We start from the raw sequence: 21,073 nt of genomic DNA on the forward strand, positions 1-21,073 counted from the left end.
TACTATGATGGCTTGTTTGGTAGACAATAGTAAGGAATAGTAAGGGAGAAAAATAAGTTAAAAAGTCTGTTCAGTGTAAAGTCCATTAGTACAACATTGCCTCATTTCATTTTCCCGATGTCTTGGGACTTGTTATTACACAGGTTGTACGAGAGGAACTAACGAACTTCATTGCATAAGATATAAAATATGTATTCTCCCACATCCAAAAGAACTTTTTCTGATCTTATTCATTAAAAATAATTCTCCATTCTGGTGAAAACTGCAAGTTATGCATCCTTTAAATCATAAATACAGATTCGGACCATGTTTATAACCTATGAAAGCACACACGTCGACTTCCTGCAAATTAAAAATAGAAATGTGAACCACAACCTGATACCAAGCCTATATGAAAAGCTTTCTGTAGTTGGCTGCCTCTTCAGCCATCTCTTCCATGGTTCTGTCCTTCTTTTCTTTATCCAAATCAAGCTTCTGGTTAAGTTCCTTCTCCTTCTCATCAATCTGTTAAACAGACGGACAGCAAGAAGAATCTATCATTTCAGTTCAAAGTTAAGCTGACTTTACTGAAGGATTTAAGAATATTACAGCATCATAAATCTCATCGTTTTTCTCAAAATCGCCACTTTTGCGCGGGAGTATATGAATGTGAACATGAGGAACAGTCTGTCCAGCCTGGGGCCCATCCTACAGTATCGACAAATGTAAACAACTTCCAGGATTAAATGGAGTTTAATCAAATGACAATTCCAGCAACCAAATGTAGAAATATTTAGGTAGTGCAGAATGTCAGGACTTCTCCAAAAACAGAAAATGCAAATGTTTGGTTTCATTTTCATGTCACAATTTGCAGCATATGCAATTCCCTTTCTAAATAAATTAAAAGCAATAATTAATCATAAGAGTCGATTCTCAGAATGCACATTGAGCGGGAGGAGGTTCTTGTTTCTCTCTTTTTTCTTTTTGTTACTTTTTATGAAGAATATAGTTAGACAACGATCTTCTATAATTTTAAGTTTCTAAGAGACATTGTCTAGCATCAACAAACAAATACTAATTAGCGGAAGTACGGAGCTCTCTTGGAATAGTTTTTTGCCAAACACTTAGATTTTCAATTTTATGAGAAAGAGACGATACAATTGTGAATTTTGTTTTAAGAACATAGATAGACCTAACACAATGGTGCAATTAATTCAAGTTTAAAAAGGATTAGTTAAAGTAACAGCATGGTTTAATGCATCATTACTTTATTTTTGTCAAAATTTTACTTTCCAAATAGCATTATATTAGTAAGAAATAGGAGTTTTTATCGAGCAGATGAAATTGCACTATTAAGGCTTCACTTACAACCATGCATAATTACGCATCAGAGTCGAAAATATCTTCAACTTTAAAAAGAAGTTGAAAAGAAAGACAGGAAACGACATGCAAGCGCCACCATAAATTATTGTTATTGAACCGCTTCAGTAGCCTTGAAAATGAAGGTCACAATGCAAGAATAGAGGAATAAAGAGGTAAAACCTGAAAACTCTCTTCTTCTTTTTTTCCCTAAAAGAGAAAACTAAGTGGAGGCAGGAAATATTTTTCATGAGATCAAGAGTGAAAAAGGTGATAGTAAGGTTGTTTTTTTCCTGAAATGTTTTTTAGGTATCTTAAAGTATTTACTCTGGTCTCAGATCTTTTTTTTTTTTTTTTTTTTTTTTTTTTTTTTTACACAATCTTTCTCTAACGAGGTCTGGTCTCTTGGTGAATGTGCATTCTTCCATATGTTCATTTTTCATTTTTTTTCCTTGAAAATATCATTTATCAACTGATATTTTAAATCCAAAAATTTAAAGAGGGAATGGGGTTCCAAAACTACTTGGAGCAGAGAGATTTTCATACACTCTTTGCAACGAAGTTGATTATTATATGAATTGGTTATGAGCATTTGAACTTTGACACATTTTAACCTTAAAACAATTTACAAGAATACAAAGGGAAAAGGGTGAGAGCAAGGAACATTATAAAAGTCAAATTTCAGATTTACTAACTTGTATAAGAGAATAGTAACAGTACAACTAAAGATTGGCCTAATTTCACAATAAATCAAATAAATAATAATTTGCTCTTCCATATAGTATTGCTCTTACTTGGATTGCAAATGTTAGTGAAGATGCCTTGTGATAGGACTCAAGCTGCTGGCCAACCTTCTGCGCCGTAAGCCATATATCACTAGTCTCATCAGCAGTGAGATCAACGAAGCGCTTCGCATCACGCCTCGGGCAGACAAGCACATGTAAATTTTGTCAAGTCAAACCAAATAAGCCAAAATGCAAGAGTCTGAGATTATTATCCGAAAGGCTTTCTTTTTTACTTCAATTTTTTATTTTTCTTTTTCCTTTAATGGAAGCTGAATAAAGCCTAAAAAATGAAGATACTCAGCCAATTGGATGACATGGTTTAACCTCTCTTCTTTAAAAGGACTATGCCAGCATCTCTGCAGAATTTCTAGAGGAATACATATACTTATGTATTATGACATGAAATGGATCTTATGTAAATAATGTGTTGCAAAATATTACAATCTTAGCTCAAATCTGTTGCAATTAATAGGCAAACTCACTGCAGACCCACCCTCAATCACCACCAGTTCACAATATTAGAATGGCAGAATCAATCCCTTGCAAAGAGTTCAAGGCTTACGCAACGTCCATATCAACAATTCTAAAAGCATCCAACTTATCTTTATTAAATGGGAACACAAGTTAGTATCAATTTGACTCCTTATAATTAATTACATGCGCAGTTCCTTCTACTACTCTATTTCCTTCATAAAATACTACATACGCTTGAGTCAATCATCATACGCAATTTAAATGGGCAGACAAAAGGATATGACCTGCAAAGGAAAATAATTAAACTAAGTTACAGAGTGGAAAACTTAAAGATGTTAAAGTTTGTTAAACCAAAATAGATACATGGGTGAGGCTGCATGTGTTAAGCATCATGTATAATCTCTTTTACACAAAATTATTAAAATGGACAGATAATAATGCTTAAAGGAAACATCTACACAGGAGACAATAAAAGACATCAGATTTTCCAGAAGTAAGATTTTTATTTTTATTTTTTTCTTTTTATCAAATACCTAATAAAATTATCAGTTTGATATATCAATTTACAGGCCCATGCCATCAGGGTGCAAATAAACACTGTCAGTATAAATATTATACATTCGCATAGCAAGTAAAAATTCTATTCCAGCGACAGAATAAAACAACAAATTGACACCGAGGTGCTAATATGTCTTGCTCTACCACTCTCTATTTTAACATATTCTATCAAGATCGCGTGACTCACGTCAATATCTTAAATAGTAGTTTCACTTCCCTTAGTTCATAGTCCATCGGTTTCACCTCAAATTGTCTCCATTCATTCTCATTTCTTATTTAATTAACCAGAAATCTATTTTAAAATCCTCATAACCTATCCGATTTTGACCATTATTTTCATATCCGTAATAGTGCATATTTTGACCAATTCAAGGTGAAAAATGGGGTTGCTCCCTTGGCAGAGTTCTATAAGGAGCTAAGCTGCTCCCCGACCTGACCGTTCAATCTTATTGAATGGAGTCAGGGGCTAAAACTATTCCTTTACATTCAAAAAGTTGTATAATTCTATCAATGATTACTTTAACTGAAAGACACAGGTGAATAAGGTTTTCCCTTGTTTTTGGGGGACGAAAGGGGTCGAGAATCCTATTCATGTAACAGACATTGAATTTCTGCATTTAGGTTGTTTAGTCAAATTACATTATTCTTCGAATCAAGCCCCTGGTGCATTGCACAGGATATAGCAAGAAAACTAATCCAGCAACAGCAAAAACAACAAAATGAAACCCATCAAACATCTTAAAAAAAAAAAAAAAATTATTTTATTTTTACAATCATATAGCTCGAACACAAGAGAAACAGTTACTAGAAATGGGATTTACGCACCAGGAACAACAGGGCGGAGATTGACTAGGGCATAAGAAAGTCGGGTAGAGTAAAACACTTCCTTTGAGTCAATCTTATAGGGTCCAAACATATAGCTTTCAGAGTCCATCTGGGCATAAAAAAGTTTCCAATTAAAACGTCAATAAAATCCGCAATTACTGTATAACAACCACAGAATTTCAATAATTATACAAAATCAAGATACAGTATTAGTTAATTTTTTCTGGAAAAAAAAATTGCCTTGGGAGATCTGACAGATGTCTGAGTGAAAGAAGAGGAGGCTCTGGCAATGGAATGTAGGCGGCCTCTGGAGGGGTTCAATAATGGGGTAATGAAACAATGGGGAGAAGATAGTAGCTTTAACATCAGTGCCTCAGAGAGCGAAGAAACTTAGGGGGTGTATTTTTTTTAAGGGATGAATTCTCAGGGATTATTTGTAAATTTGTATGGAATATTGGAATTAGTGGAAACTTTTTTATGGACTTTTATTTTAAATTTTTTATAGATTTCTATAGAATTCAATATTATTTTTTTTTTTTTGGAAAATTTTCTTTTGAAATATAATTCAAATGAATTTAGTGCAATAATATAAAATTCTTATATACGAAGTGGTGGTTACCACAATTTCCTTTCCCCCTCCTTATAAACTAAAAAGTTATTTTAAAAAAAAAAAAATTTAAGATTTAATTAAATAAATAATAATCAAATATATTTAATATTCAATATTATTAATATAAAATATCTTTAAAAATACATAAAAATCAATATTTTTATATTTAATTATAAATTTGTCATATAAAATTTTGTAATTTAATAAAAAAATATATTTTTTTTTCACAAAAAAATTAATGAAAAACGAAAAAGAATTATAAAAATTCAATTTAATTTTTTTCATAGAAAATTTATATAAATGATAAGAGAGGAAAAAGGAAAAAAAATATTGAAAAAAATACATATCAATTTTTTTTTTCTTTGTGACGTCTCCAAAAATCTTGTAATTAATGAATGACAAATTTTTAGATTTTATATGAGTACTTTTTACTTAAAAGTAGTACTTCAAATATGGGGGTAAGCAGTTTGATTTTATCGATTTTTGACAAATTTTCAAACAAAACCGTTTAAAACAGTTTGAGAAAAATCCAAACATAAATCAAACCATTTTGAACGGTTTGAAAAAAAATTCAAATCTAAATCTAACGGTTTGGTCCGGTTTTAAACCGTCGGTTTCCCCATATATTTTTTTTCCATCTACTTTTATATCATTAATTCATTGAATTCAATATATATTTATATCTTACTAGTAATAAAAAAAATGAAAATTTGGACCGTTATCCTACAAGTTCAGCTGTCTTTGTTGACCTACTATTTCATGTGTGGGACCATCCTCTTCTCCAACAGTCAATTTTCTCATTATGATAATATGGAAAATATGGCTCAAACATGGGTTAAATATATCTACTATAAATTTAAATACCAACTAAATCAAAGTGAAATCACATTAAACTAAAACATAATTTTTTTTTTTTTTCATTTTTTCACCTTTTTAGGCTAATAACGATACAATAACGTTACAATAAAAGTCTACTAAACTAGATATAAGACCCAAAAAATATAATGATGTCCAACAAGATCTCGTGATCATCATATCTGCAAAAAAGGATACTAATTAAATAAAGAGAATAACCACCCACAATAATAAAGCAATTGTTTATAATATCTAAATATAATAATTACACAAGTTACGTTTGTATGATGTTACGAAATGCATTTAATTTCAAATTCTTACCTTAATTTGCTCCAAAAAAATTATTGATCTGAAACTTTATTCGTAACAAATATTATCACCGAAAGTCTAGAATATCTTTGTTTCTGATTTGATATAATGGATTTCAATTCAACTTTGAAGAGACGTGAAAAATCTGAAGAAGAAGTGTGTGGTGATGGTGGCTCAAGACTTTGTTGGGAGTTGACTGTAGTTCATCTAAATTCTGAAGAGGAAAAAGGTTTTTGATAGATTATATTAATCTTGAATTATTAGATATATATTAGGATTATTTGATAATAATATATATGTATTAGAAAATTAGAAATTGACAAAAATAACCACAAATGACAAAACTATTAAATTTTATATATTTGGATGAATTTTCAAAAAATTTCATTTTTTTATTTTTACATATTTTTTCGTTGGTTCGGTTTAATTTTAAACCGCAATTAAAATTCTCAAACCTAAACCTAACCATTTTGATCTGTTTGGTTTGGGTCAAAACCATTTCATTGATTGGGTCCACGTGGCACCAAACCGACGGCTTCTAAAATGAGGTTTCGATTCGATTTTCTGAATAAAAAATCTTTAAAAGTTTCTAAAATTTGAATATCCCAAAACTTATAAAAATTTTTAAAAAATTTTAATTGAATATATCTTGATTTCTGAAGACTTTTTAGAAATTTATAAAAGCCTCAATTGCATACATTAATACTTTTAAAGAGCCTAAAAAAATTTATATTGGATATCCTTAAACTTTTTAAATTTCAAAAAATCATTAAAAGTTCCCCTTAGAAAAATAATAATTATAATAAAAAGAATTTATCAAACGTGAAATTTCTTCATTAATTTTGAAACAAAGAAAGTAAAATTACTTTTCTAAAATAACTCTTATTTATTTTTTATTTCAAAATAAATCAAATTATTTTCTTATTGCCACCACCCTCGGATGTCCTTTCTCGAGTTGACAAAAACCATAGTGGAAAATAAGACCTGTTTGATATTATTTTTCTCAAAATTCTTTTCATATATTTATTTTCAACCACACATACATACAATAAAATATTTTGCATGTAAATATAAATTTTTTTTCAACTATTTAACATCTCATTCTCCAAAAATTTACTAATCAAAACTTTGTTTTTCTTGAGGGGCGTTTGTGCTCAATTATTTATGAATAATGTATTATAAAATTGTAACTGATGTTGAAATGTGTAATTAAAAAAGAAGATTTTTTTTTATTTACGTGTAATATTATTTTAATGAAGAGTGTGTGGTTGAAAATTAGTATTGTAGAAAAAATAATATGATAAAATGATAGACAAATAAAGCATAAATAATGATCACAAAACTTCGTGAAAAAAAGTGTCGATTGTTACTAGATGAAAATGGTCACCTTTCATAAAATAAGTAATCTTCTTCAATATTAATGTGCATACAAAAACTCGAAAGTTGAACTTTAAAAAATTGAATTATCATATATAATCTCTTACAAATCATTTTAATCTTTAGATTCACCCTTGAATGTACCATCTATTCTCTTTAACTATCGACTACATCAGTAAGGCCATGTTTGATAGGCCATGATTCCTATGAAAAATGGAAAATGAATTCCAGTTTCCCACTTTTGCCATGTTTGATGGCAATTTTTTTCCAAGGAATTTGTTTTCTTGGTTTTCTTACCATATGGAAATTTTCTTGGTTTTCAAGGCTTTCTGGGCTATGCTGCTGATTTTTATTTTTATTTTTATTTTTTTTTGACAATGAAAACAAATTCTATCCCTAGTTGTAAAAAAAAATATTTTCCTTTAATTCACAATTTTCATGTAAACACATGGCCAAGCGCTTCACCCTTGAATGTACCATCTATTCTCTTTAACTATCGACTACATCAGTAAGGCCATGTTTGATAGACCATGATTCCTATGAAAAATGGAAAATGAATTCCAGTTTTTCACTTTTGCCATGTTTGATGGCAATTTTTTTCCAAGGAATTTGTTTTCTTGGTTTTCTTACCATATGGAAATTTTCTTGGTTTTCAAGGCTTTCTGGGCTATGCTGCTGATTTTTATTTTTATTTTTATTTTTTTTGGCAATGAAAACAAATTCTATCCCTAGTTGTAAAAAAAAATATTTTCCTTTAATTCACAATTTTCATGTAAACACATGGCCAAGCGAACGTCAAAAGATAGACGATTTTCTTGCCTTTTTTTTGGCAATGGAAACAAATTCTATCCCCAATATCAGTAAATTCTATCCCTTCAATTGACAATTTTCACGCAAAACAAAGTCAAACAAACACCAACAAACACTTTTATTTGAACATTTTTCACATGAAAAATTATAGCAATCAAACACAATAATTGACAATTTCCAATAAAATATTTTCTAGGCAATTTAATTTCCTGAAATTCGTTTTTTTACACTTAAATTTTATTTTTGCAATCAAACGGATCCTAATATGAGGTAAGCGTCGAATTTAAAAGAATTAGCGCCCATATCTCACGTGCTTTAGATGCCTTTTAATCTAGATGGCTAGAACCCAAAAAACAAAATTCATCATAGTTTATCTTTAGCTCCGATTTAGTTCATCTAAAAACTGATTAAAATTAAAATTAAAAATTAAATTTTAACTACATATTTTATAGGATACACAATTTTTTAACTACATAACTAATATTTATCAAATTATACTGAAAATATTAATAATGTTTATTTAAACCAAAGATAGGTCACACATATTTTGGAAAAGAAGATATCTTAATATAAGAGAATTTTCAGTTTTTCTCATTAATTTGGACATGTTTTTGTCATTTAACACTTGTGTGAAATTGATTTTTCGAAAAATGATATTTTGGAGAATATATAATTTTTTTAAAAATATATATATATTTAATTTTTTAATTTTTTAAATATATTGTCCAAATATACAGAAGATTAATTTTCTTTATAATTAATTCATTTTTTTATTTGATTAAATAATAATTATGTTATTTTTTTATAATTGTCTTTTATTTATATAATTTAATAATTAAATATTATCTGAAATTAACAATTTATTTTGTTCCTTTTTTATGAAATAATCTTTGATTTTGTTTCCTAATTTATTTAAATAATATTTATATACTTCAATTTTTTTAAAATGTATTTGATTAAAAAAAATTTGTAAATATTTTTTTCCAAATGATTAATACAAGATTAAATTTCTTTATAATTTTAATTTGATTAAATATTAATTATGTTATTTTTTTTATATTCTTTAATTTTTTAAAATTTATTTAAATAAAATTTATATTATTTAATTTTTTTTGAGAATATATTTAATCTTTAATTTTTAATTTTTTTGTACTCTTTAAATATTAATAATTTCCTTTAGTTGAAAATCTCATTAATTTGTATTTTAATCATGCTAGCTTCAACGTCTCTCAAGTCTCAATGTAGTAGGCTCTTTGGGTAGCCTAATATTGAATGCACCCATCCACAGTTCACACAAATCTTTCTTACTCCCTGCAACAAAACTAACTTTCCCAGCAAAACTCACCTAGCGGCTCCACCGCCTGGAAATCAGCCACGTCTGTAAAAACAGCCGTCGCTGCGGTGGATTCCTCTGATCCCATTGAAAAGGTCAGCCACTTGTTTCTCATTTCACATTTACATATTGAACCATAACCATTATAGTTGTCAGCAATGTTACTTTACTAGTTTTTTCTCAACCATATCGATTTTGATGGTATAGAAAGTATGTGATAATGTTTTATTGAGTTGAGTTAAATATCGTGTTTCACAGTAAGTATAGTATGTTTGGCTAATTTTAAGTAAAATTTGTTCCTAAACATATTTTGATGCGTTAGTGTTCTCATACAAGTGTAAAGTTACCTATTTTGACAGTATGATGGAAGTAAACTCACTTATAAGATAAAATTTTAAGCTTCGCCAAACGTTCACATTTGCACGTGGAAGTAAACTCATAAGTTAAAAAATTAAGCTTAGCCAAACATGCACATTTGCACATGGTAATTCTTGAGACTACTTTGCAGGAACATGAGCAAGCTGAGAAGAAGAAGTATTATTTTGTTGTAGCAAATGCAAAATTCATGTTGGATGAGGAAGATCATTTCAAGGAGCTAATGTTTGAGCGACTTCGGAATTATGGAGAGCTTAATATAGAGCAAGATTTCTGGCTTGTGATTGAACCCAAGTTCTTGGATAAGTTTCCGAATATTACCAAGAGACTAAAGAGGCCAGCGGTGGAGCTTGTTTCTATGAATGGCCCCTGGATAACGTAAGAGCACACATACTGATCTATCTTTTGTTAAAATATTTGGTCTAAATCTAATTGCTTCATTACAATACATGGTACTTGGAAGGATGATTTTTGTTAGTCATTTCAACTTTCACATCTCTTTTAGAAACACTACCTATGTCTTCCAAAGCATGTACTAGGTCGACCGCTTGAGTAAAACTTAATCAAATCTTGCACCACGAGTCCCAGTTAATATTTTGTTGGGGTTGTTTCCCTCCAGCAACGCATTGTCAAGAATCTAGTTGCTTTATATTTTCTAATTGTAGTACAGTACATTTCTTTCAGCTGCCTCTTTCTTGAACTACGAAAGTTCACCATAATGCGACATTGTCACCTTTGTCCAATTAGTACTTACGAAAAATGAAGAGAAGAGCGTCCTTACTTCAAAATGATTCTGTATATGATTGATTAGAACCATTCTGAATCCTTGGTTGGTTTGCATATATAGGTACATGAAACAAAGACTCGACCGGGTTTTGCAAGAAAGCTATGAAGCTGACAGTATAGAGGATGCCTTGGCATCTAATCCCATTAATCTTGCCTTTGAAAAGCCAGAGAAGTGGACGGCTCCATACTCGAAGTATGAATTTGGTTAGTGGGAGTCGTTTCTACTATCAAAGACATCAAAGGTATGAAGCGACACTCCTGTAGTATTTATGTGTGTGACAGCATCTTGCAGTTCTGAACTTTGTCACGGTTGTTTTGCTGCTAGGTAATTAAAATCATAAACTTTTGAATTTTGGAGATGGTTTTGTACATTCTATTTTAAGGCTTCAGGAAGAGGCATATAATGTATGAATTGTATTGAGTGGCGTTATGAAGACACACCCTGCAGTTTTTGTCTACTAAAACATTGTTAATGTTATTGAGGTTGAAACTATTGAGTTAAAAAATAGATGTAAGCATTACTAGATCATTGAAATCACGCCTAGTTTAATGATACAAGAAATACTAATTCAATTCTTTGCAATCACATTGAAGCTTGAAAAAAGTAAACTCGAGAAATAAACCAAAAGGAAAACCAAGTCATAACCTTGAGTGAGGGAATGAAAAATAGCAGATAATTGGTCGTTGCATATGTATTGAAACATAAAAATGCACATCACCTAGGGTAGAAAAATACTGGTAGAGTTTCTAGCATCAGAAAGTAAAGCCGATAATCCTTGAGCATAGCTTTTGGATCATTATCAGTGCTGCTTATTGTCTGGGATGAAAGGAACTTTGGGTAATTTCTGGAGGACCTTTTCATCCAATTTGCTGTATTGTCTCTTGAGTTTGATTGTTGCCTTCTGAGCATAAGAATCTACTCGACCTTCGTGCTTTTCATACAACAATGGCATTGTCAAGAGCATCAAAAATACTGCCAACATAGAACACAAGGCATGGTTAGAAATTATGCTAAAGACACCAAATTTTTGTGCCCCGTCTCTTTTTCTTTTCTTTTTTTCCCCCTCTATCTTTGCCTCTGCCTCATATTTATCAGTCTCTTTTTCCTTGACCCCAATTCGTATGAGCTTTTACAGAATTTCCAATTCGTACCACGTTAATGTTCATCTACATCTTCGTTTAATTACCCTTTTCTCCTCTCATGACCTCATAAACTAAAAACAAAAAAATTAAGGCACATACCAAAGACAGGAAGAAAACTCACTGATGTACACAAGGGTCAAGAAGTCGAACCAGCTGCCGACTATAGACACAACCCACAAGCCCAAAATTGCCTGCATTTCACAATTTAGCATGAACTTAAGACAGAAAATTTCGACATGACAGAGGATTGCTCGGAAGTTGAACCCAGAGCCATTAGGAAATCGCTGTACATAAACTCAAACTTATTTTTAGAAATATGAAATATGTGAAAGAGTGAGGTAGGTGAAGAGAAGTACAGAAAGAAATTTCTTCAAATCATTTCCTGAAGCTACTTGGCGAAAGAGACCAAATGCCTGATTACATCTATCCCTCAATAAGAGAGCAATGCTCATGCACAAATCCTCTGGTAGTACAATCTGGGGAAAGTTCAAAGCCGACCTATCCATAGAACCAAGTTGAAAACACAGTAGGATGAGTCCATGTAGCAAAGAATATAACAGAGTGGAGAAAAAGAGACCATATAGTCTCGGCCTATCCATAATACCAGAAAACAGTAGTACAAACAAAGTAGATACAAAGAAAAAAGATTCTTGTAACCTTGATCTATTGATAGTACCAAGTAGGGAAAAACGAGACTCACCGGTTAACAGAGTAGGACAAGTTGGAATATAAGAAGAGAGTGGCCAAACACAGAATAAGAGAGTGACAAAGAAAAGTTATCAAATGATAGCCTATCCATTCAAACAGAAGCCATATCACGGTTGCACCAGCAAGCAAACCTCCAGACATCTGCCTGTTCCTCCAAAGTACAATATCAGCAGCTGCACAAAAAACCATTACCCACATTTTAATATGAATTTATTCTAAGTCTGAAATGAAATTATTCGAGCTTCTGATTCATCTAGCTTCAGAAACAACATACAGAAACCAGAAGAGAACAGTATGGTTGAGTTCTAACCATAGTTGTACATTCAGACAATAAAAGTAAATATCGACATACGTTTGCCACCACCGAAAGCCTTATGAATTGGTTTTTGGCGGCCGAAGAGATGAAACATCTGTCGATGTGCGTGTTCGTCGGAAGAGGAAGAAGAATAGTCATGGCCATGGCCATTATTGACCCCGGATTCATGAACCTTTTCCATTGAAGGATATTCAGAGCCAGTTCCAATTTCATCACCCATTATAGGATCAGAGTAATCAGACATCTTTATTCTTCCTGCAAAGAAATGAAATGAAATCTAAGAAAAATAAATGGAAATTTCCAAGAAAACTTCACAGATGAATGAGATGAAACTTTACATCTTTCAATATTCACACGCATTTGCATGCAGTATCTTACTGAGTTTAAAGATCGAATAAGAATTCACATACACGCAGTAACATGCACTGATCTCACAGAAATGGTGGTTGAAAGTTAATGAAATTGATGGGCTTTTCCCCCTTGAGATTTGGTGTGGCAGTTTTGGTTTGGTTATCATTCAAGATCTCTAACTTGGAAGAAAAATATTTTTATTTTTCTTTTAATAATTGAAGTGAAATATTCAAAAAGCCCAACAACACTGAGAAAATTATGGTACCCAAAAACCGCATTTTAAACCTATTTTTCAGGATTTTATTTTTACTCAAGAAATGGTGACAGAGGAGAAAAACATTTTTTTTTCTTTTCTATATATTTAGCTTTTTATCTTCTATTCTCCTGATTTTGTGAGTGGAAGACCTTTTTCAAAGAAAATGTGATCTAAGATTAATAGAATTCTAAAAAGACTACAAAACTGTCACAAAAATGCCATTTGCGATGAGCAATGAACCATTCGGGCTGATTTCTTGAATATTAATTTGGGAAAATTTAATAAAATCAGGTACTTAAAGTTTCAAATTTAAAGTTCAGGAGCAAGTTTATTTGTGCAAAAATCAGGTATTATATCTAATTAAATCCCCCAATTAAATTAAAAACCCTAATCATTTCCCCCAATTTTCAAACCCGATTCTCGTCTCCTCATTCTCTCCTCTCGACGCCGGCTTCCCTCCTCTCGACGCCGATGACCCATTCAACCACTACAAAGGCGACGAAAGAGATGCGTCGATGCTGGCACATCACTTGTCTTCTCTCCGGCATTTGTTTTGTGAGCCTCGCAGCCATGGTTTTGGGGTGTTGTTCAGATGATTTGAACAACACTATAGCAGCGCCTTTGCGGCAGAGAATGTATTGGCCAGTGACAGCTAGTGAGGTGATGAAAATGAATCCAGGACACTATGTTTCACTGATAACTCCATTGCTGATCGTCGGAGAAGAGAATTCCCATGAAAAAACTGTTCGATATACGAGTGTTAAGCTTCTCCAGCCAAGTGATACATTAGTTCTTGGCCAGGCTTATCGGCTTGTCACCACACAAGGTTGGTGCTCTTCCAACTTCTTCCTCAATTCTTTCATTATTTTAAGAAAACTCGCTAACAGTGACAGAGTTTTTTTCTTACTTTTTAGGAAAACAACTAATAATCGGGTTTTTTAATGCTAGTTAATAGGCTTATTTTTAATTAAACCTTGTTATTTTGAGATTAAAAGTTTTGAGTTATAAATTGATTTTGTTGCAGAGGTTATGAAAGTGCTGAGATCAAAGAAAAATGCAAAGATGAAGAAAAACTTGTCAGAATCAATTGCCAATTTGAAGATGAATTTGCTAAATCTGTTGATGGTGTTGGAATGATGACGGTGGTGGTGCGGCACTTGGTTGTTGATGGTGTTGGAGGGGTGATGGTGGCAGAAGCGCCTCGTGCAGCAAATGGTGGTGGCGGTCAGACGGTGGTTTACATGTTTTGCAAGTGGTTTTTGTTGGTGGCGTCGTGGGTTTTGTTTGGTTGGTTGAAAGATTGTTGTTTTGTTATGTGCATTGTTGGGGGTAGTGGTGATGCTGGTGGTGGCGGCGGCGTGGTCGGTGGTTGTGCGGTGGTGTTGTGTGGTGTGGTGTGGTGTGGTGCAGTTATTAGTTATGTTTTGGTGGTCGTTTTTGTTGTTGGCAATGGTCGTGGTGGTGTTGTGGTGGGGGCGGGGTATAGTAGGAGGAAATGGTGATTGTGACCAACTATTTGGTTGCTCTGTGATCAAATATTAGTGGTGAATTGGGATTGAGATTGGAGTAGTGGCCAAACACAGAATAAGAGAATGACAAAGAAAAGTTATCAAATGATAGCCTATCCATTCAAACAGAAGCCATATCACGGTTGCACCAGCAAGCAAACCTCCAGACATCTGCCTGTTCCTCCAAAGTACAATATCAGCAGCTGCACAAAAAACCATTACCCACATTTTAATATGAATTTATTCTAAGTCTGAAATGAAATTATTCGAGCTTCTGATTCATCTAGCTTCAGAAACAACATACAGAAACCAGAAGAGAACAGTATGGTTGAGTTCTAACCATAGTTGTACATACAGACAATAAAAGTAAATATCGACATACGTTTGCCACCACCGAAAGCCTTATGAATTGGTTTTTGGCGGCCGAAGAGATGAAACATCTGTCGATGTGCGTGTTCGTCGGAAGAGGAAGAAGAATAGTCATGGCCATGGCCATTATTGACCCCGGATTCATGAACCTTTTCCATTGAAGGATATTCAGAGCCAGTTCCAATTTCATCACCCATTATAGGATCAGAGTAATCAGACATCTTTATTCTTCCTGCAAAGAAATGAAATGAAATCTAAGAAAAATAAATGGAAATTTCCAAGAAAACTTCACAGATGAATGAGATGAAACTTTACATCTTTCAATATTCACACGCATTTGCATGCAGTATCTTACTGAGTTTAAAGATCGAATAAGAATTCACATACACGCAGTAACATGCACTGATCTCACAGAAATGGTGGTTGAAAGTTAATGAAATTGATGGGCTTTTCCCCCTTGAGATTTGGTGTGGCAGTTTTGGTTTGGTTATTATTCAAGATCTCTAACTTGGAAGAAAAATATTTTTATTTTTCTTTTAATAATTGAAGTGAAATATTCAAAAAGCCCAACAACACTGAGAAAATTATGGTACCCAAAAACCGCATTGTAAACCTATTTTTCAGGATTTTATTTTTACTCAAGAAATGGTGACAGAGGAGAAAAACATTTTTTTTTCTTTTCTATATATTTAGCTTTTTATCTTCTATTCTCCTGATTTTGTGAGTGGAAGACCTTTTTCAAAGAAAATGTGATCTAAGATTAATAGAATTCTAAAAAGACTACAAAACTGTCACAAAAATGCCATTTGCGATGAGCAATGAACCATTCGGGCTGATTTCTTGAATATTAATTTGGGAAAATTTAATAAAATCAGGTACTTAAAGTTTCAAATTTAAAGTTCAGGGCAAGTTTATTTGTGCAAAAATCAGGTATTATATCTAATTAAATCCCCCAATTAAATTAAAAACCCTAATCATTTCCCCCAATTTTCAAGCCCGATTCTCGTCTCCTCATTCTCTCCTCTCGACGCTGGCTTCCCTCCTCTCGACGCCGATGACCCATTCAACCACTACAAAGGCGACGAAAGAGATGCGTCGATGCTGGCACATCACTTGTCTTCTCTCCGGCATTTGTTTTGTGAGCCTCGCAGCCATGGTTTTGGGGTGTTGTTCAGATGATTTGAACAACACTATAGCAGCGCCTTTGCGGCAGAGAATGTATTGGCCAGTGACAGCTAGTGAGGTGATGAAAATGAATCCAGGACACTATGTTTCACTGATAACTCCATTGCTGATCGTCGGAGAAGAGAATTCCCATGAAAAAACTGTTCGATATACGAGTGTTAAGCTTCTCCAGCCAAGTGATACATTAGTTCTTGGCCAGGCTTATCGGCTTGTCACCACACAAGGTTGGTGCTCTTCCAACTTCTTCCTCAATTCTTTCATTATTTTAAGAAAACTCGCTAACAGTGACAGAGTTTTTTTCTTACTTTTTAGGAAAACAACTATGCAGCTTTATTCATTTCTTTTTCAAGGTGGACCTCATATCATGAGATTGTTCTGACAATTTTTTGTAAAACTATGTTCTCATGGATTAATTCATTAGTCCCTGTTTGTCATCCTTTTAACAAATTAAATTATGTGGTTAATTGTTCCAATGGTCACTGAATTTAGATCTATGTCTTTGATTAATTAATGAAATTTAAAATGTCGAGTTTTAATCACTGAATTTAGGTCAATATCTTCGATTGTTCACGACACTTATACTAAAATTTAAAATATAGAATTTTGACCACTGAATTTTAGAATATGTCGCACGTTACTCACTAGCATAACTGTTGAACTTTAAAAAATATCAAGTTTACAGTGAGTAATGTATAACATTTTTCAAAATTCAGTGAGTAATGTACAATATTTTTTAAAATTCAATGAGTAATGTACAACATTTTTCAAAGTTTAGTAGCCAAAATTCAACATTTTAAATTTTAGTGAGCATTCGAAGATATGGACCTAAATTCAATAATTAAAACTCGATATTTTAAATTTCAATAACGAATCAAAGACATGAATCTAAATTCAGTGGTCATTGGAGCAATTAACTCTAAATTATGACAAACAGGCTCTTAATGTAACGCTCTTCACATTTCGCTTTTAACTTCCTAATTCTTCGATTGTTTCAAGCGGGCATTTGACTATATGCTGAAATCCAGCTAGTAAAACCATCGGAGCGCGGAGGAGAGCACAGATAAACCACCGATGGAAGCGGTAGCGGAGGGGTTGTGGGCACTGGCCGACTACCACGAGCAGAAAAGTAGGATAATAGCCTTATACGTTTCAGATACCTTTTCATCACAATTAATGATGTCTTGAACTAACTTGTTAAAGACATTCAAATTGTCATCAAAATCTTTTGAAGGATCTATTTTAAAGCTAAAAAATTGTTCAAGCAAGTACAGTTTATTAGGAATATATTTAAGCAAATATAAGTCCTCCAACTTTTTCCAAAGTTATTTTGTAGAATCCAGTTTTCCTACTTTTCTCAAAACAGTATCAGATAGGTGTAAAATAATTGAAGTGTATGCAAGTTCATTATACTCTTCTTTTTGTACTTCTATTAAATTTGCAGGAACTTTGCTGTCTATGGTTTTTGAAACTTTTTGTTGGACCAAAATATCCTTCATCTTTTGTTGCCAAATTGAAAAATCACCTTTCCGATTAAAAATTTCAACTTCAAAGTGTGAAAATATTTTTAAGGAAAAAAACAGAACAACCAAGTCACACAAGTAATCATAAGGTCGTAATATACATCGTTCTAGATTCTCAGAGTTTCGTAAGATTCATGATCTCAGATCAAGGGATGTTCGAACGGGTCAAGTTCAGGTGTTCTAATGGAATAATTAATGCAAACACGAAAGTATATAAACAAAAAATTCAAATTTTCACGCAACAAGTCTGACACAGTGACTATATGACAGATAGGCACAAAATCAACTACTAACTTGCAATCAAAGTTCAACACTTCAAAATAGAACAAATAATTCATAAATTCTCTAGCACAAGCAATGGTTGCCAAGCAATGACCACTCCCCATCCTAACGATCACCCCACATGATGCTCTGCTAGTGTGATAATGTAAACGTTTCAACCAATTTACAAGAGTGGACCAATCTAAGTCCGTAAATTATAAGATACACAAATTTAACACTTTAGGTCTCTAGAAACTGCAGCAACAAAAAAATCACGATTGAGTCCCGAATGCCTCGAAGAACAACGCTATCAAGATTCCAACACGAAAAATTTCAAAAATAATGTGAGGAACAAACTGCCTGAAGGGACCTCCTCGAAATTCCAGCTCACGTGCCCTCACACGCGGCTCCTCCCTCTTTGCGTGGTCTTCACACACCACCACACGCACCATCCTACAGGGTCCGCCTCCACCAGTACGTCATGCCAATAGCCTCTATTTCCCAAAACTCCTTCTAGATTGATCAGAAAACGTGAAAAATGGAGGTTGATTTTGACAGTTTTTGGACAGCTTCTTCGATCTGATTTTTGGTTTGTTCTGTCGATTTTTGGATATTTTTTGCTATATTTCAAGAGCTAAAACCACCACCTTACAACTCTGATACCAAATGTTGCGGAAGTTCTCTTGAAAGATCTTCAAATCGATGATTTTCAAGCTCAGTCCAACGTATCTTTCTCTACCAACAACCAATCCAATCGGCTCCAAACCACAACCAATTAATTCATCTCTGTTGCTATTCAATCTTGCCTACGTAGGACAAGAAAAGATGATGATTTGTCGTCACAAAGGCTAGAAGAAGACACCACAAAGGTATACTATGAAAGAACTACCAATTGCACACGTTAAATAAGCATTTTGGACACTTCTAGAGGCATTTTTTTCACACACAAAGGGGGCAGCCAGGATTCCTTGATTTCTCTGACAAAACTACACAAAATAAAACATCAAAAGAAAGTGACTAGGGTTATAGCAATATATATACTCTAGGGTTAGTCTTTGAGTTGGACCTTTAAAGAGGTAAATGGATCAAGATTCAAACCTTCCAAGAGGTAATATAATTGGGCCGGGTGTAACTTATGAATTTAGTTGTTGGACTTATTTTATTCATCGGCTTATACCTATGAAATAATATTAACATACGTTAACATCATAGCCTGAGATTTATTGGGTATTAAAAACCCAACAATTCTCTTAAACTCTTCTTCTACTATTAATGATCCCATCACAAATCTCTCACATTTTATTTATTAAACAACTATATTCAATTTTATAATTTATTTAGCGTCTTTAATACCATAGCCATTAATTATGATTTTCCTAGATTTCCCACCCCCACAACACTGTACATTATCTTTGTCGATATAATTATTCGATACTTAAAAATAATTATAGAACAAAGCAATGCAAATTTAAAAATCAATTTTTTCATAGTCGATAGTACTTTTACATGTCAAAATTGTCAATAGACATAATACATAGATTTGTCCTTGGATAATGACATGGAAATTAATAGAATTAACTTTCAAAATGATTTTTTTTTTAATTCCCTCCCCTGATGATCTTGTATGGACAGCCTGTTGGATCGTTTGGATCACAGGGTTGATGGTGTTTAGGGCCTGAATAGTCAATGCCAACCTCCATTTGTAGGCTTTCCTTCTCATTTCCTTCTGGATCTGCCACTTCAACTCCTTTGATGCCCTTCACAAATTACCAAGAATTAGATTCAAGTTTCAACTGAAAATACAACAAATATAGTAGTTATAATGATAATAATAACTACAACGAGGGAAAACCTGAGAGAATTTTTTGTTGGGTAGCTCTTCTTCTTTATTTGAAACAAAGCTTTGTCCTAAACCCATGGAAAGTTCAGAATTTATTTATTTTAATATTGCAGATAACGCTTTTACTAGGATGCTAATTTTTCGTTTTTCTTTCAATTTAATAAGTTTGGATTCATGGCTGGTTGTGGTTTATTCCTTGAAGGTTTGCAGGAAGGTTATGGTCTTGCAACTTTATTTCTCAGCTTGCGAATGCTCTAATAATTGAGGGAGACTATCAGGGGTCAATTTCCACTTTGCAACAAGGACTAAATTGTGCATTGGAGATGTGTTATCCAGAGTTACAGGTTCGTCTAAAAATAATGACTATTTCTGGTTGAAAAATCTTGTTTGCGTGACAAAGTAGCATGATGAGCCCAAGTTACGGCAGCTCTATATTACATTTTCAAGTGAGGTAGAGAAAAACCTTTTTCTAAAGTATATTAGATTGAGTTATCTTAGAGTTATGGGTATTGCTTCCTTTAATTGTGTATCATATGCTGCTCATATATCATGGCTGTTGAGGTGTTTTCTTTAGATTCCTGCTAAATTTTTTCATGCTCGTTTGGTTTACTAGGAGAAATTATTGTAAACATCTAATTTTTTCTTTCTGTTGGTGATTCAGATGTTTTTCGCTACTTCAATCTTGCACGTGCGAGTTGTACAGTGGGATAGCACAAGTCTGGTAGAGGAATCTGTTAACAGATGCCATGTGATATGGGAATCTATTGAGCAAGATAAAGTAAGCCAAAATCTTTATTTATTCTCTTGCTTTGCTGCTCTTTTTCTTAGTAAGTCCATGTCAATTCAACTCATCAAATGTTACTGAACATCTACAATGTTTTTTATATGCTTTTACAGATGGAAAAGATTTATCAAATTGGTTCTATAGAATAAATATGTCAAGTAACTCGTCTTTTTCTAGATGCTTTTATGTTTGCTTTGAGAGTACCAATTAATAATTCTTAGTAGACCTGGGCGCGGGGCGGGGCGGGGCGATTTTAAAGAGAACCGAACCGAACCGAACCAAAAATTTCGGGTATTTAATAAATAAAAACGTCGGGTCCAAATATATTATGGAACCGTTCGGGTTCGGTTCTGTACTATAATTAAATTTCTTAACATTTATAACAACACTACATAAA

The 21,073-nt window shown here is 32.8% G+C and overlaps 6 protein-coding genes across 8 annotated transcripts; 3 read left to right on the top strand and 3 right to left on the bottom strand.

Annotated features, from left to right (window-relative positions):
- Nucleotides 1-204: 204 nt before the first annotated feature.
- Nucleotides 205-4,403, bottom strand: LOC111393724 (bifunctional bis(5'-adenosyl)-triphosphatase/adenylylsulfatase FHIT-like). The gene is made up of 5 exons (XM_023019404.1): nt 4,221-4,403; nt 3,979-4,089; nt 2,133-2,279; nt 589-687; nt 205-504 (listed from the first exon to the last, which is right to left on the bottom strand). The coding sequence occupies exons 1-5, from the start codon at nt 4,344-4,346 to the stop codon at nt 388-390; spliced, it is 600 nt and encodes a 199-aa protein (XP_022875172.1). The 5' UTR covers nt 4,347-4,403; the 3' UTR covers nt 205-387.
- Nucleotides 4,404-9,801: 5,398 nt separating this feature from the next.
- LOC111394092 (ycf54-like protein) lies at nt 9,802-10,793 on the top strand. The gene is made up of 2 exons (XM_023019873.1): nt 9,802-10,027; nt 10,497-10,793. The coding sequence occupies exons 1-2, from the start codon at nt 9,840-9,842 to the stop codon at nt 10,642-10,644; spliced, it is 336 nt and encodes a 111-aa protein (XP_022875641.1). The 5' UTR covers nt 9,802-9,839; the 3' UTR covers nt 10,645-10,793.
- Nucleotides 10,794-11,016: 223 nt separating this feature from the next.
- Nucleotides 11,017-13,184, bottom strand: LOC111393725 (reticulon-like protein B5). Of its 3 annotated transcripts, none has more exons than XM_023019405.1 (6): nt 12,981-13,184; nt 12,639-12,857; nt 12,279-12,459; nt 11,935-12,076; nt 11,700-11,769; nt 11,017-11,408 (listed from the first exon to the last, which is right to left on the bottom strand). In XM_023019405.1, exons 1-6 carry the CDS (start codon nt 13,117-13,119, stop codon nt 11,236-11,238), a joined length of 924 nt encoding a protein of 307 aa, XP_022875173.1. In that variant the 5' UTR covers nt 13,120-13,184; the 3' UTR covers nt 11,017-11,235. The 3 variants fall into 3 exon arrangements, with proteins under 3 accessions (XP_022875173.1, XP_022875175.1, XP_022875174.1); XM_023019407.1 differs by having other exon boundaries at nt 13,013-13,130; XM_023019406.1 differs by having other exon boundaries at nt 12,941-13,064.
- Nucleotides 13,185-13,604: 420 nt separating this feature from the next.
- LOC111393727 lies at nt 13,605-14,771 on the top strand. The gene is made up of 2 exons (XM_023019408.1): nt 13,605-14,035; nt 14,234-14,771. The coding sequence occupies exons 1-2, from the start codon at nt 13,681-13,683 to the stop codon at nt 14,344-14,346; spliced, it is 468 nt and encodes a 155-aa protein (XP_022875176.1). The 5' UTR covers nt 13,605-13,680; the 3' UTR covers nt 14,347-14,771.
- On the bottom strand, nt 14,748-15,571 carry LOC111393072 (reticulon-like protein B2). Its single transcript, XM_023018473.1, has 3 exons — nt 15,402-15,571; nt 15,100-15,318; nt 14,748-14,920 (listed from the first exon to the last, which is right to left on the bottom strand). Exons 2-3 carry the CDS (start codon nt 15,305-15,307, stop codon nt 14,748-14,750), a joined length of 381 nt encoding a protein of 126 aa, XP_022874241.1. The 5' UTR covers nt 15,308-15,318; nt 15,402-15,571.
- Nucleotides 15,572-20,048: 4,477 nt separating this feature from the next.
- On the top strand, nt 20,049-20,772 carry LOC111394093 (sister chromatid cohesion protein SCC4-like). The gene is made up of 2 exons (XM_023019874.1): nt 20,049-20,236; nt 20,554-20,772. The coding sequence occupies exons 1-2, from the start codon at nt 20,216-20,218 to the stop codon at nt 20,755-20,757; spliced, it is 225 nt and encodes a 74-aa protein (XP_022875642.1). The 5' UTR covers nt 20,049-20,215; the 3' UTR covers nt 20,758-20,772.
- Nucleotides 20,773-21,073: the final 301 nt, after the last annotated feature.

Source organism: Olea europaea, chromosome 4, assembly GCF_002742605.1.
Source record: "Olea europaea var. sylvestris chromosome 4, O_europaea_v1, whole genome shotgun sequence".
Taxonomy (NCBI): domain Eukaryota; kingdom Viridiplantae; phylum Streptophyta; class Magnoliopsida; order Lamiales; family Oleaceae; genus Olea; species Olea europaea.